General features: G+C 46.9%; 1 protein-coding gene across 4 annotated transcripts in view; it reads left to right on the top strand.

The window, feature by feature from the left end:
• LOC104629563 (ATP binding cassette subfamily C member 1 (ABCC1 blood group)) overlaps positions 1 to 14,408 on the top strand; it is a 52,945-nt gene extending 38,537 nt beyond the window's left edge. For 2 of the 4 annotated variants that reach the window (XM_075767877.1, XM_075767878.1), the window contains 12 exons: positions 653 to 737; positions 2,019 to 2,157; positions 3,079 to 3,286; positions 4,155 to 4,465; positions 5,324 to 5,523; positions 6,033 to 6,159; positions 6,569 to 6,670; positions 7,775 to 7,921; positions 8,915 to 9,073; positions 10,568 to 10,734; positions 11,504 to 11,698; positions 12,964 to 14,408. In XM_075767877.1, the coding sequence (XP_075623992.1) occupies positions 653 to 737; positions 2,019 to 2,157; positions 3,079 to 3,286; positions 4,155 to 4,465; positions 5,324 to 5,523; positions 6,033 to 6,159; positions 6,569 to 6,670; positions 7,775 to 7,921; positions 8,915 to 9,073; positions 10,568 to 10,734; positions 11,504 to 11,698; positions 12,964 to 13,072 (1,949 nt within the window). In that variant the 3' untranslated portion in view covers positions 13,073 to 14,408. Of the gene's footprint in view, positions 1 to 652; positions 738 to 1,779; positions 1,912 to 2,018; positions 2,158 to 3,078; positions 3,287 to 4,154; positions 4,466 to 5,323; positions 5,524 to 6,032; positions 6,160 to 6,568; positions 6,671 to 7,774; positions 7,922 to 8,914; positions 9,074 to 10,567; positions 10,735 to 11,412; positions 11,699 to 12,963 lie in introns of those variants that run through there. The other 2 variants (XM_075767879.1, XM_075767876.1) reach the window with 2 other exon arrangements.
• Positions 14,409 to 16,052: the final 1,644 nt, after the last annotated feature.

Genomic DNA, 16,052 nt, shown 5'->3' with positions numbered 1-16,052 from the left:
TTTGTGGAAGGTTTTAGGCAATTGTCTCGTGTGCAGCATCTTGCTACAAATGGGGTGTTGTGGGATAACAACTTTTTTTTTTGAGAAGTGACATTTATAGAACGACCTCTTGCTTAAATTAATCTGATTCCTATGGTTGCTTAAAAACACCAGGCTTTTGCATGTTGCTCCCTGCTTGATTTTGCAGGAATGCTCGAAGTTAATAGCACACACCTTCTGTTCTTATAGCTTTTCTCCATCATTTACTAGAATGTCTTCTCATTGCATTTCTAAAATGAAAATAATTCATAGTTAACCATGTAAAAGATGTGGTTTGAAAAGGAGTGGTTGGATTGTTTGTGGCTTTTTCCACAGAGTGAATCACAGTGTGGTTTGGTATGGCATGCTTTAACATCAAGTACATCCTCATAATACATTATTATTAGTGACCTATATTTGGTAGAAAAATAGGAAAATGTTCGCTGTCTTGCCAAGCTAGTCCTGTTGGGGTGGAACTAAACTGCTGTGTTCACCTGGTCAGTTATCTGTTAGTGTACCTACTTGTGTTCCCTCTTTGTTTGCACATTAGGACTGCACCTGGCATTTAGGATTCAGATGAAACCTTTGTATCTTTTTGCTTACCATTTTCATGTTTACTTTTTTACCCCCTCAGATACAAATAGTCCATCTGGAAAGGAAGGAAAGCCTGTAGAAAATGGAGTCCTTGTGAATGAAGCCCCTGGAAAGTTGATGCATAGGTGTGTAGTCTTTTTTTTTTTTTCCCTTTTTTTTTTTTCCTCCTTCTTTTGCCCCCTTTTCCATCCTGTTACTCAGTCATGGACAAAGATTAATGTGGTGTTGATGGTATGTGTTAGAGGAAAATGTGTCGTGCTGGGTCAGGCAGCCCGAGCGAGGCGAGGCTGCTGCTGCTCCGTGGCTCCCGGTCCAGCAGTCGCGAGGCTGAAGGTGTACTGCCTGCAGGCACACGCAGAGCGCGCACACGCACCTCCTGGGTACGCGGCCGGCCGCATGGACCACGGACATGTAGAGCACCCACACAAACACAGCGCCAAATGGCCTCATCCTGTTCCTGCCTCTGGCTGAGCAGGACAGAGGTTCCCCAGTGGAATACCGTATACGTGTATGTGCAGGGTGGGTCCCCCTGCTAGCTGGGCTCAGACGCTCGCTCTGCCCAACAGCTGCCCCTGGACCCCAGTCTCCCCAACGGCCAGCACCTGGGCATGCGAACCTCTGAGGCTGCAGCCCCACGCCGGTGGCTGGTACGGACTGTTGTGCATGCATGTCTGCGCGCACAGAGCTCTTGTGCTACTTTTTCTACCTAAAGAAACGATTGTGTTGTAGCAAGATACCATGGGTTTGGCTCGCATAGAGGGAGAGCAGTGCATTGGGTAGTCCAGCTTTCCCATGCTTTCCCAAGGCTCCTGTGGCTGACTGCTGTCTGATGGGATGAAGTGCTAAGCGGCCCTTTAGTCTGACCTAGTACAGCTGCTGTTATGCTTGAGAGAGGCCAAAGGCAGTTGCTGTGATTAAACCTTCCCAAAATCAATCTCATGGTCTGTGCCGTATTCTTTTGGTGCTCTAGAGCTACTGTATTTCTGTACACTAATGAGCACCTGGGAGTACAATTGATGCCAGCGTGGGTACCCTTTTTGCACTTCAGCAGCTGCCCTGCGTATGATAGGGTTTGTAAAAGCTGAGGTTGGTGATCACCAAGCGTTTTTCTTTCCGGAGTTCGATTGCTCAACCTAGACTTCTTTGACTGAATAGCCTGTTATTTGTATCTGAAGATGGATTCTTGAGAACCGAACGCCATCAGGGAGGATTAGCAGCGCACTGTGAGGGTAGGAGGAGGTACTAGTAACCGCTGGCCTGATGCTGACTGGTTAGGAGATTGAGTATCGCCAGAATAATGTAAGCCACTGACTTGGAGCTGTGGACTGTTACTGTTGAAGTCTATTTATGAAGTAAACACCTGGCCTGTATCACGCTAAGACTGCAAAATAAATGTCTTCAAACAGGCAACTCAGTAACTCTTCAACATACAGCAGAGACACGGGGAAGCCACCGCACCAGAGCAGCACAGCAGAGCTGCAGAAGCCACTTGCTGAAAAGAATTCCTGGAAATTGACGGAGGCTGACACAGCGAAGACCGGGAGGGTAAGGTCTCCTCTTCCCACTTCCTGCACTCGCTTTCAGTTTTAGAAAAATCCCCAGGGTTCAGAAGAAAATAGCTTCCAAAGACCATGTAAGCGGGGTGAGAAAGCTCTGAGCGGGTTCTTGGACTTGGTGCTTGTTGTGCAGTACTTCGTGGAAGTGTGGCTGTGCCCTCTGCTCCCAAAGCTGAGCTCCTGGTTTGCATGCAGAAAGAGTGCTGACACCACAGCTTTTGTTTAAGATGATGGGTCTAACCACATCAAAGTTTAAAAGAAGAGATGAAAACCTTGCAGCTATTTCTTGGAGAGAGGTTGTGACAAATTAGGTGACTTCATGAAATCTGCCCTTCAGTGTAAGGAGCTGGAATTGACTCAGATGAATTTAAGCCAAGTTTCCACTATAGACACAAGTATCTAATCCCAGGATACCCAGGGCTTTCTGAGAAACCCGAGAGTGAGGTTCCTGGGAAAATGGCAGTTACACCTCCTAGCAGTGTTGCTTGAATCCTCTGGTTAAAGATAGATCATAGGATACAAGCCATGTGGAGCGAGGATTTAATTAAAGGCTGTACAGTCTTGTGGTTAAAAAAAAAAAGAAAAAGCCAAAAACTGGAACTCCTCAGTGAAGTGTTTGGCTCTGCCACTGATGCTCTGTGTTACTTCAGGCAGGTCTCTCCCTACCCGTCCCTTCCCTTGGAAGACAAGGGAAGGATGATGTGTGCCTGCCCTGGAGGGATGTTGGGTTTGGCACCTCTCCATAGAACACTTTGCAGTTTGTGTTCCCAAGCAGTGGCTCCAGAGTGCAACTGTTGTGGTTTTATGGCCTGATGCAGGGATACTGACTTTAAATAGGGGGAATTGAGGGTTTTGAAACTTAATCTGCAAAATGAGTTTTTTTTCTTTTTTTTTCCCTTTCTGTCTTCAGGTAAAGGCAACAGTGTACTGGGACTACATGAAAGCAATTGGACTCTTTATCTCTTTCTTGAGCATTTTCCTCTTTATGTGTAATCATATAGCCTCCCTGGCTTCCAACTACTGGCTGAGTTTATGGACAGATGATCCTGTTATCAATGGGACACAGCAGTACACAAATGTCAGACTGGGAGTGTATGGAGCACTGGGAATTTCTCAAGGTTTGCTTGGTCTTACCTATTTTAAGATCAGTTGGTTCAGAATGTTTCCAGTGCTCTTGGTGACCTTGTATCCCCAGAACTGTGGCGGCAGTTTGCGAAACATTTGTGTGGGGTTGGTTTTTGTTTTTTTTTTTCTTTCTTCCTTCATAGGAAGATGAAAAACTTGAGTGGATTTAAAGAAAAAAAGGGACAAACAAACCAACTTCTAAAATTATTCAGTCGGTGAATGTGGTTTTCTTTCATTTGAACAAAACAAGAATTAAAGTGGTTTGCAGGGGCTGATGAGCCAGCAGCTGGTGACAAAACATCTGACCCAGGAAGTGGCTCCTTGGCCTGTGAAGGAACTGCGCTAGCCTGGTTCACAGGGACGGGTTGGCGCAGGAGGCCATGGCTACGCTGCCCGCCTTGCGGACACGGCCTGGCTCAGCTGGTGTTTTCTCTGAGGGGCCACTGAGGCACCGTGGGGAGGCCAGCGCCGTGGCTTTTTATGTGTCCTCTTTGTGGTCACGGTTTGCTTGCCATGAAACCTAACACCCCGAGTTCCCCGCTTCAGAATTGCTGTAAAAATCTCACAATAAAAACTAAATGTCACCTTAAAATTCAGTGGTCTTTACTCAAGGAAAGTGCTCAAATATCACACAAAATTTTGTAATGGAGAAACAACATCTTCCATGAGGGAAATTTGGTGTTTTCACTGATTATTTTATTTTATTTTTAATTACTTGGGGTAGTTGCTCAGTCTACCTGTAGTGAAGCCCAGTTCTCAGGATTATTGTACTAGAGATGTGCTAACGCTAAGTGATGACAGAATGAAGGAAAATATTTTATGTGAGAGGTGGAAGCAGTTAAAACCCGTCTTCTTTTCCAGGTATAGCTGTGTTTGGCTACTCAATGGTTGTGTCAATAGGGGGAATATTTGCTTCGCGACACCTGCACCTTAACCTGCTGCACAATGTCCTCAGATCTCCAATGAGTTTCTTTGAACGTACGCCCAGTGGAAATCTGGTGAACCGTTTCTCTAAGGAGATCGATACCATTGACTCCACCATTCCACCAATCATCAAGATGTTCATGGGCTCCACATTTAATGTGATTGGGGCTTGTATCATCATTCTGCTGGCCACACCTATAGCTGCTGTCATTATTCCACCTCTGGGACTTGTCTACTTGTTTGTGCAGGTAGGGGTTTATCTGCGGGCACTGGGTCAGCAGTCACTCATCCTCTGTTACTGAAGACAGTTCTCTTCTGATTCTGCACTGGGATGGATTCTAATGTGTTTGACTTGAGTCATGCTTGACTGACGGTGCTTTGCATGGTTTAGTGATTAGCTGACGTTAGCAGAGCATTTCCTTCCGTTGTCAGGTGTAGAGTGACTTCTGTGCAGAAGGTAGTCCTTTAGTACTGAAGTAGGATTTATAAAAACACTATTAGCTTTTGAGGCAAATTTTGTCTAGCTTGTTGCTCAGAGACCAAGTATGGAAAATGTATGGGCTTTTCTAAAACTTGCTTCTAAACAAGAGTAGCCTTGAGGGGTACATGTGCATTGCTGATGTGCCTGTTTCGTCAGAATTTTGTTTACAGAGCAAAAGAAATGATGGCAGCCTTTCACTCTGGTCTTGTGTAGGCAGGGTGTGCTTGCTTCACTCTTGCTTTACTCTTGGAAATCTAGTAGGGCCAGTATGGGTTGGAGAGAAGCAGCTGGGTTTTGTCTTTGAATTAATGGAGCCTGACAGATTCTCTAGTAAACCTTAAAGGCAGTGATGTGTGTGTGTTATACTGTTGAACTAAGCTTGCAGAGAAGTGAAAGAGGAGAAAATGGCTGTTGCATGAGATGGTTTGATTGGTGGCTGTTTAAAGACAGCAGAGTGTATGTAATGGTCTTTCTAGGCCTGAAAGTGTTGGAGAAGGCATGTATTCCCATGTGCAAGTTGAGTTTTCTCTAACAGCCCAAATGGCAGGGACCTCTTTTATGATTCGCTTTGTCTTTTCATATGTGGTCTGGATGGTAACCCTAATTCTCATACTCTGATTTGCAGAGGTTTTATGTGGCCACTTCTCGCCAGCTCAAACGTCTCGAGTCTGTCAGTCGTTCTCCTGTGTATTCTCACTTCAACGAGACCCTCCTGGGAGTCAGTGTCATTCGAGCCTTTGAGGAGCAGAAACGTTTCATAAAGCAGAACGACATGAAAGTGGATGAAAATCAGAAAGCTTATTATCCAAGCATTGTTGCAAACAGGTAACGGCGGGGTTGAAGTATTGAAAGACAGTTATATAGGGAGGACGTGGTTCTGCCGCCCGTGCTCCTTAGCAATGGCAGCTCCCAGCACATCTGTCCAGGGTAGGGAGGTCTCTGTGGATGTATCTGTTTGACAGATGTTTTACTTAAACTTGGTGATGGAATTAAGATGACTTCTGAATTTCTCTTCTTTCTGAGAGTTCCTGCCTTACTTCTGGGTAATAGTTTTTAAAAGTATTGATTCATTGATCCCAGTGTTAACCACAGCTGCTTTCTGAACTAAGACAGGAATTTGTGCACTTGAAAGATTTATTAATTTCGGATGCCTCTAGGTTTGCATGCTGGTGGAGCAGAACCTCAGATACCTTGCAGTTCCTGTGTTGCTGGCAGTATGCAGATGCCATTTTACTAATCTTTTCAAAAACAGAATGAGAATGTTGGTTGGCCACATTCCTAATTCACTGTGACTGAATTACTGGAAAGATGCATTACATTTTTCTGTCTTGCAGGTGGCTGGCTGTCCGTCTGGAGTATGTGGGGAACTGTATTGTGCTCTTTGCAGCATTGTTTGCAGTGATCGCACGCAACAAACTCAGCGCAGGACTGGTTGGCCTCTCAGTGTCCTACTCACTGCAGGTAATTTTACCTTTTTTTTTTTAAAAAAAAAAACAAACAACAAAATCAAACACCAAACAACAACAAAAAACAACCCTCTGAATTGTAAGGCAGCATCAGAAAGTCAGAACCTCGCTACGGCTTTGGAGGGAAAAGTAATTTAAGGAACATGGGAAGAAGAAAAAACACTACAAATAGCATCTGGAATGATGCTGGGAAGTTCCTTCTGTGCCTTGCCTGGGTGAGGGGATGTGGCTAAGACGACTCATCCCCTGCATGTTAAAGGCAAGGTCCAGCACTGATTAGCCAAGATCTTGTCTGTGTTTATGCATTCCATGAACTTGCAGTGCTTTGGTTGTACGGTGTTTTTTATTTATTGCAGGTAACATATTTAGTGTAAACTGCTTCTGGACTGCTTTTCTTCTTGCAGATTACAGCATACCTGAACTGGCTAGTTCGCATGTCGTCTGAGCTGGAAACCAACATTGTTGCTGTTGAAAGAGTCAAAGAATACGCTGAAATGGAGAAGGAGGTGCGTTGAGATGCCCACCACATCTGTAGAAGTCAGTGCCCTGTTCTGAGGTCTGGCGGGACGGGTTGGGGTTGGGCATGTCCTCTGAGCAGAGGGATGGAGCTTAGTGCTGTCGGTGCCCTCCCTTGAGGGACAGGCTGTATCTTGGTGGATAGTTTCTGTGGACGCTTTTGAGGTGTATCTGCTGATACTTACACAGTGTTATTTAGGAAATGTGCTGTTCTGCCCTGGGCTAAGCAGTGGAGCTGTACAAATGTTTTGGTTTCCTAAATGCTTAGACATTATCTTTTTATTTGCGTTTCTCTTTTTGCTCTCAGTGTGGGACTTAGAGGTTTTGCTTTTTCTGTTTTGATTCAAATCACCTAACAACTCATTTCATCTGCATTTGTGCCCCTTTTGGCTACAGAACAGAGTTCCCTGTGCTGCTTTGCCATGACTGTCACTTGAACCTGACTTGAGTCACTATTTTTGCAGCCAAACCTTGTGAAAACCCTTCCTAGAATTTTTTTCTGATTGCAGACCAGTGTTTATAGAGTTAAAAGCCTTTTTGTTTGGCACTGGCAGTGAATGCAGTGGGGTCTGTTCTCTCCCACCTCTGTGGGAGGCTGAGGCAGCAGCTGTTTACTTTACCAGCTTGTTAATCTCGTAGTGCTTGTGTCTCAGTTAAACAATTAAACTCCTCATTCTGCCCCTGCTCCAGCGTGGGGTTCCTCCCACAGGAGACAGTCCTCCACCAACTTCTCCAATGTGAGTCCTTCCCACAGGCTGCAGTCCTTCACCAACTGCTCCAGCGTGGGTCTCTCCCACGGGGTGCAGACCTTCGGGAGCAAACTGCTCCAGCGTGGGTCCCCCACGGGGTCACAAGTCCTGTCAGCAAACCTGCTCTGGCGTGGGCTCCTCTCTCCACGGATCCACAGGTCCTGCCAGGAGCTTGCTCCAGTGTGGGCTTCCCACGGGCCACAGCCTCCTTCAGGTGTCTCCACCTGCTCCAGCGTGGGGTCCTCCAGGGGCTGCAGGTGGAATCTCTGCTCCCCGTCATCCTCGAGTCCTCTGAGCCCATGTCCAGTTGAAGGAGGAACTGATATGTTTGTGTGGTTCTTTCAGGCGGAATGGAGCATTGAACAAACTGCCCCAGCCAGTACCTGGCCTGAGGAAGGGAAGGTTGAGTTTCGAGGCTATGGTTTACGTTACCGGGAAGACTTGGATTTGGTTCTGAAAAATATAAATGTTACCATAAATGGGGGTGAGAAGGTAATGAATCAGAATTTATAGTAGAGTGTTACTGTTTATAAGTCTGCATGCATAGGCCAAAAGAGGTCTAACCCTGTTTGTACTGTGCCTTGGGTCCTTAAGAGCGAGAAGAGCTTCTGTAGAGTCTGTCTTACTGTCACAGGCAGATGTAGCGGGCTGTTATCCTTGCCAAGGTGTGTCCTGCATCATGAGGTAACGATACACTATTAAGGGGCCTTGTGAAGTATCTTTTGGTCTGGTTTCCTAAGGAAGTGAGGTTTATGTGTCTTCTCTCTCCTTCCCAGGAAATGTTGCTAATTTGTGTGCCGTAAGCAGAGAGCAGTGCAGGTTGCAGAGAGATTAAGTTAATTATAGTCTCAAGAAAATGAGCTGCTAAGTAGAGGGGGGAAGCCCTGATCTGGTGAGGCAAGGTGAGAATCTGCAGGAAACTGCAGGGACTTGAGAGGAGATTCTCTGGATCTGGCCAAACTGATGGTGATATGTAGCGTCTCCTACTGCTTCCTCGCATGTGCACTCGCACGCATCCCGCCCGTCCTGTGGGGATTCTCTGAGCTTTAATAATAGTCTGGTCTTGCACGGCAGCATGAAAGGGAGCGGCAAGACAGATGATCTGTCCAGCTTCCTTAGTTGTGTTCTGCGTACAGATAAGGGCAGAACACTACCTCCAGTGGTTAGAAAGGGCAGGTGACAAGAGATCTATCAACCAACCAAAGTAGCATTCCTTTACATTTATTTAAAAAAAAAAAAAGGGTGAAGACTTCAGTCTAACAGGGAAGTAAAATGTACAGTATGAGTACTTTTGGTATATTTTTGCTATAAATTCAAACAAGATAAATGTCAAGTCAGCAATTGTAACTGTAAAGCATGAACAAAGGATTAGGGAAACCTTGGCCTGCTCTACCCAATTCCATCTGCCTTTCTAGAAAAATGGAAAACCGTCATTGGATTGCAGATTTTGACTGCTTTTTGTTCTTGTTTTTTCATATCCAACAGATTGGAATAGTTGGAAGAACGGGAGCTGGAAAATCCTCACTTACTTTAGGTTTGTTTCGGATTAATGAAGCAGCTGAAGGAGAAATTATTATTGATGGAATTAATATTGCAAAGATAGGGCTCCATGACTTGCGATTCAAGATCACCATCATCCCACAGGTAGGTGTGAAATCTCGCCGTTAGCAGAACCCGTTTTGTAACAATGCTGTTTCTGTAACGTACTGGGGAGAATATGTTAATTCCTTCTCTGATCTATAGCTGTGGGATTGAGTCATTTCAGCATGCTCTTTCATGGGCTGGAAACCAAGCGTTTCTCCTGGACTGGCTTTGATGAGCTTGTGCTGGGTAACAAGTAGGAGCTTGGCTGTGGCCGAGTTGTGATGTGGAAGCAAAGCCCTGGCCTTTGGACCCACGGGCTTTGCCAGCACCCCACGCTGATCACTTCGGTGTGACAGACAGCGGAGCTGAGTGGGGAGGTCTCATCCCAGCTGGACACCTGGCCGGGATCCCGTAGTTAGCTGGGACCGTTGCTCTTTGGGCCAGTAAAGGGGAAGTAAATCTGAGTATTTCCACTCGTGGAAGGCCCTCAGGACTTTTTCTAGAGATCAGTTTCCACTTTCACTTTAGGTGGTTCATTCTGTTTAGAAATGGAACCAAGGTACCGTGTAGTCCAGTTGTGAGGAATTGGGATTTTGCGTTGCTGTTTCAGGCTTGAGCTGTGCTCTTTGGGCCTTTGTACGAAGCACTCTGGCTTGGGCAGGATCTCGTGAGCGAGGTGTGTGTTACTGTTTGCTCACAGAACCTCTACGTAACCATCCCGGTCTAGCCCAGCAATGGGGGGTTAGATAGTCCAAAACGTTTGGGAATACGGCTTTACAAGGACCGGACTTATAGTCTCAAGTCGTCTTGTTCTTACTGCGGAGCTTTTATTGCCTGCCTGTTCTGATTCAAAGACAGACCATAAAACGTGGTTGTATAAACCACCGTTGCATCACGCTGCCGTAACAAGTGAGCACCCTGTAGAAGGTTTTCTGCACCGCTTCTTTTGGAAATCTTGGGGGGGGAGCTTTTGCTTTCTCCTTTTTGATCACTTTGCATCAGTCTGACACTACTAGGTCAGAAGTATTTCCAAAGTAGTATTTCTCCATGTCCAGGAAGAAAATGCATTCATGTCATTAATACTGCAGCTGAAGATTCTTGAAATATTTACAGATGATGTAGTTCCCCAAGAAGCGGAAAGTTGACCTAGTAGTCCCTGCTGACAGAGGGTTGGGCAGGGAGTGCCTGTTCTTTAACTTACTAGCCCAGTAAAAGAAAGTTGGCTGTTTGGTTTGTGGGGGTTTTTTTGTTTGTTTTTTTTTCCTTTTTTTTTTTTTTTCTTCTTCTGGATTCGTGAGTTACTGACTCACAGAAAGGTCTGGAGTGCCAGAATCTGCAGAGGGCAGGGGTCAGGCCCCCAGGAGGTGAAAGGAATAAGGGTGAGGGACAACTACTTGCTGTCATTGGAAAAAGTGAGGTCTCACTCCTAAATTCAGTAGATTAGCTTGCTTGCAACGGCACCTGGACATGCTCTTTTCCTGTCATTATCTAAGCAGTATTTTTGGGCTGCTTGCCGTGTTTGGTGTACATTGCCAATTACCTCTTTGTGTGCAGGATCCGATACTGTTTTCTGGCTCTCTGCGTATGAACCTTGACCCTTTTGACCAACACTCCGATGAAGACATTTGGAGGTCTTTGGAATTGGCTCACCTGAAAAACTTTGTATCGTCCCTTCCTGATAAACTTAATCATGAATGTGCTGAAGGTGGAGAGAACCTCAGGTACGTCAAATAACCGTGCTTGTGAAAACTGCCTTAAGGGCCAAAGGAGACGTGAGAGGGGGGTGTGTGCGCGTGCCCTCCCGTCTGCAGCCACACTCTCCACTTCAGAAACCGTGCGGCTTGCTCGGCCAGTGTGTAGCTTGGCCCTAGCACAGCAGTGCCGTGGGGGCTCCCCCCGCCCCGCTTGGGAATTTGGGGAGGGAATTGGGGATTCTTAATGCACGACCAGGCAATCAACCAACTAGACTTTATTCAACATGTTTTAAACCCTCAAGTTTGGGCATTCAAAGTAATTTAAGAAATACTCTGAATGCTGCAAGGTTTGACACCGTGGGCAGTCTTGGAAAGGACTTTAGTAGCAGCAGCTCGCTATTTATAGCTGGTGCTCTGAACTTACCATGGCTCCTGCCCAACAGATGCAGCTTTTCTAAGGGAGTTGTTAGCTCGCCTTTTGCACCGTCACAGGGATACATGTTCAGTCTGTAGAAACCATTTGAAGTACAGGCCTCAACACTGCATTGATGCAGTTATGTTGAAACCATTTAATGTAATCTCTTATGATGTTGCCAAGACTTCATTGTGAGGGGGGTGTAGTTTCAGATGCTGTTAGATACTCTGCAGTGAAGTAGTAAGACTGACCTTATCTATTTTGCTGGATTCTTGGCACCTCTACTTTAGAAGAGCTCTTACAAGGAGTTGCTGGGCTTCGAAATGAATACTGCAAACTTGTTCTGACTCTTTTCCTCACCCTCCCACCCCATCTGCGCAGTGTGGGACAGCGCCAGCTGGTGTGCCTGGCACGAGCTCTGCTCAGGAAGTCCAAAATCCTGGTTCTGGATGAAGCCACAGCTGCTGTTGATCTTGAAACAGATAAACTTATACAGTCAACAATAAAGTCTCAATTTGAAGAGTGTACTGTATTAACTATAGCACATCGTCTGAACACAATCATGGACTACACAAGGTAAAGTAATACCACATTTATCTTGAAGAATGCCACGCGTGACCTGCACTGTGCTCTACTTAAAGAGCACCTTTGTGTTAGCTAAATGTTCACCAGTGCGTTTTTAGCCCCCTCCCCACAGAGCTGCTGGAATCCCGGGTTTGATGGGGGAGGTGTGTTCTGGCTTGTGGTGGCTGTGCTCGGCCTGGGGAGCTCCTCCATCCCTCTGTCGCGCTGCTGTCGTGCCTTTCCTGCCCAGGCAAACCGGGGAGGGGAGGGAGGCGACGGTAGGAGTCTATTCCTGGGACTTGCCCTAATTTAGGCACAACTGGAAGAGGCATCGGAGCTTTAGGGAGCTCATACCCTAAACTAGGCACAGACAGTGTAAGGAATCACAGGGGCAGGTCCTGCGCTTGTCTGAAGTTATTTGACATTGCTCTTCCCATCACTTCTGGTTAAATACATACAGCCTCCCTCATCCTCAGCTGCCTTGCGAAGGTGTGGTTGAGGGTGGAGTTGTTGTCTCATAATTTCAGTTTTAAGCTCTCTCGTCCTTTTTATCGCAGAATGGCAGAGCGCACAGTGAGCAGCGATAAGGTTTTTGTGTACTTTTGTAGCGCTCTCTCTGCGCTGTCAGTAGTGAAAGATAAGAGCAGGAGCGCTGCCCACGCCAGGCCCAGCTCCGGTGGCGCTGTCACCGGAGGGGACAGCCCGGTTCAGTCGCGGTGCAGGTAGCGCCGTGCGGCAGCGGCACCTGCCAGGGCCCTCGCGGGCGTCTCTGCGGGACCTGGCCAGTTAGCGAGGCAGCATGAACTCGGAGCTGACTGTGGCGACTTGCTGTGTAATCTTCCTAATCCCAGCTGCGCTTTTGTTTTGCGTGAGCTACGTCCGCGTTGGTGTTTTGTCAGCAGAAGCCGTACAAAATCAGTTGATGTGGTGCGGTTATTACGGGAAGGTTGTCCCAGGCCCTGCGAGGTCTTGAGGGCTCTCGCTCCCCTTGATGAGAAGCGCTGCCATTTAGTTTCTGGCTGGCTCAGAGCTCCATCAAAAGTCTTGTGGCTGCCTGCAAGTGACCAGGTAAAGATGGCACGTACAATTACACCCGGCAGAGCATCTGGAGCGAGGCCGGGAAGGAGAGCTGAGAACCTTGTGTCCATTCTTACAGCCTGGACTGTCTGTGCTTGTAATGGCTTCGCTACAGTCAGTGTCTGTACACACACCTCTGTGCTCGTTGGCTTTCTGGATCTTCTTCTGACCACTCTTTTTTCTTTCTCCTTGTTTTACAGAGTTTTAGTCCTGGACAGAGGAGAAGTGGTGGAGTGTGGTAGCCCAGACCACTTACTTCAGGAAAAAGGCATTTTCTATAGCATGGCCAAAGATTCAGGCTTGGTGTAGCACTTGAACTTGGTTAATTTGTATTGGGAAGAGGGAGGCGATGCATTCGGAGAACTGTGACCTCCCCTGAGCTGGTGTGAACCGTACAGCTCCGTTTCAGACCTAGAGAAGTCAGCCAGAGCATGGCAATGGAAGTAACATTAAAATGCAATTTTTGTTCTTTTTTCATTCTCCTTAGCGTTGATTTTAGCCAGCTTTAGGAGAGGCACATGTACTGTGCAGAACACTTCAGAGACTTTTAATTTTTGCCTGAAATCTGTCATTATATGCTCAAATGTAAGGCGGAGTGATTCATCAGAGAACTTCAGAAAAGCTTTTTCTTTTCATCTGCTTTTATGTTCCAAAGCCCCCTTTTTTTTTTTATTTAAAACATTTCTGCAAATGCTAGTTATTTGCTTGTTTGCTGATTCCTCACTTGATGAGCCATCCATTGTGGGATGCACTTGGAACATATTGTGGCATATAGTACTATAGTCCAAAGATTTTTCTTCTTGTGAAATAATGTGTGCCAGACTTTCTCACTATGGCATTTACTGTACATGGTTAATGCTTTTATGCATTCTCCTAAAGGTTTCATGTGTTTACAGTGTATAGCAGCAAGTTCACTAGAACATGTCGGTCGTGCTGATGTGAAAAAGCACAGTCAACTTCAAAGCAGTATTTAAGTGCATCTAGAATGACAATCACTGCAGACCGAGCTCGCGCAGCAGTTGGTGTTGCAGCGCGGTACCTGACCTTACCCCCTTCGCTCAGGACTCCTGACTTGGGTGGCGAGTCCTGGTGACGCCTGCGGGCCTGGGCCGAGGAGTGAGCAGAGCTGCGGGCTCGGCGCGGTGCCGATCGTAACGCCCTCGGCTTCGGCAGGTCTGGGCTTTCGTAGCAGCTCTGCCACGCCGAGGACCGTTAGCCTTACAGCGAAGAAACGTGCCCTTCATGCTGCTGCTTTGACTCTTACATTTTGTTGGAAACTGTTCTGTTACAGTTGTTTAAAAACAGCAGATCTTTTTTTTTTTTTTAAAGTTGTGTGTCAGAGGGGTCTAATAATTCAATTAGCAATGGAGTCTGGTTTTCAAGACCGATGTTGAATGTTTATTTTTTTTTGTGGGAGGAAAGAAGTTACTTTTCTCATGTTCTGATTAGTCTTATTTTAAAGGAAAATGCTGGAAGAAGGCAAACTAAGTCAGACAGACCCAAATACTCAGCACTCTGAGAATGTGGACTTCTGTGAATGATATTGCTGACCTTAATACTAGACAATTGTCGTCTTTAGAGTAAAACTATTTATTTTTTTGTAAATTATGACTCTATAAAATTAAATAGACTGAAATTTTCTTTGGTATTTTTTGTAATGACTATACAAATATTTGCAAAGAACTTGCAGTAAAAAATTGTTTGAAAAAACCTGTGATGTGTCACTTCTTGCTTTGTATTTGACAAAGGCTTAGCTTCGGCAGCGCGTGTTTTTGCCTTGAGAACAGAAATGATTGGTAGTGCTCAGCCTAGCCAGGCTGATGTCAGGGCGGGTAGGAAACCGTGAGTGCGAGTAACTGTGCTGTGGTGGGGCTGGGCCACGTCTCGCGCCTCCTCTTGTAGTTTGAGTACCGCAGTCTGAGCAGACCAGTAGTAACGACGCATGGGTAGAGCAGGACCCAGCGGCGCTGTGGACCTTTGCCCAGGGCCTGTGGGCAGCTTGGCGTTGGCTTCCCCTGTGAAGTTTTGGGTTTTCAAACCACCTAATGCTTACGCAGCATTGCGATGGGTAGAAGGGTGAAAGATTGGAGCAAATGGTTAGTAAGAATGGAGTACAGAGCAGAGAAACGAGCTTGCCAGGTGAGGTGCGTGGCTGGTATCGCTGTACTCAGCTGCATTGAAATGGAGACACAGCTGGCACTGCGCAACAGGCAGCAAAGCTCCCCGCCTCTCCCTGCCTGCGCAAACCAGCTGCCGCCACCACCACCGCCTTCCTCAGGGCCGAGCTGCTCAGAATGTCCAGTGAGGAAATTCAGACAGGGTTTAAGCACCTTTGAGAGGCCTCGTGGGTTTAGTGTAGCTCATTACTGCGATGGGGACTCTGCAGGTCTGGGATTGAACTCCCAGAGGTTCTGTCACTGGAGTTCTTACCTGGGGGAAACAGATTTCAGCCTTGAGGAAATGCTGCTTTCCATGGCTCGCCGCACAGAGACCTACAAGGCTTCACATCTTCGTGCGAGTCCCTTGGAAACGGTGGAACCGCACTTAGGAGCGTGGTTTGTCTGAAATACACAACTTGCAGAATCATGCTTCTGCTGCGTAAAATGTTTGCAGTGGAGTTGTCTCTGTAGGAATGACTTGTGCTGCATTTGCAATCTCAAACTGGGTGCACTGGGAGGTGTCGCTGGATGTTCTGTGTCCCGTTCCTGGGCTCTTTGTGGTCGCTCGGGGAACTGCATGTCCAAAACGCTGGTTTTTGCAGGAGAGCCACCTAAACAGTGCAGGCAGGGGTCAGGAGACTGCTCTGTGTGTGTGTGCTTCAGTCGTTCTGTTCAGTGATGTGGTTGTTAATGTGCATCGCCGCGTTCTCCCAGGGTTATGTATTTATACGCTTGCTAACACAAACCGTTCTGCCCCAGCTCTGGAGGAAAGGAAATACCTGCCGGTGCTCTGTGCTGTTGCTGCACTGAGTCACAGTCCTGATCCCACATGTCTGTCCTCGTAAAAATGATGAATATCAGCTCTGGATGTAACTCGAACAAAACAGTGTTACGCACGAGATCAGTCTGAGCTGACCTTTGCTGCACCCAGAGCCAGCTGAACAGCCGCCGCTTTCTCCGAGCGGTGCCGCTCGGGGTGCCGGAGGCAGGAGCGGGGTGGTTGGGAGGTCCCGTTCCAGGTGGGGAAGAGAGGGCCGGATACCCATCCCTGCACGCAGCGTGACTGGGAACAACTGCCGGAAATGGTACGACTCGCTGCGAGGTAAGGAACTGGAATCTGGCATGGAACC

This window comes from Balearica regulorum, chromosome 15, assembly GCF_011004875.1.
Source record: "Balearica regulorum gibbericeps isolate bBalReg1 chromosome 15, bBalReg1.pri, whole genome shotgun sequence".
In the NCBI taxonomy this organism is placed as follows: domain Eukaryota; kingdom Metazoa; phylum Chordata; class Aves; order Gruiformes; family Gruidae; genus Balearica; species Balearica regulorum.
This window is presented reverse-complemented; position numbering and strand designations above follow the sequence as displayed.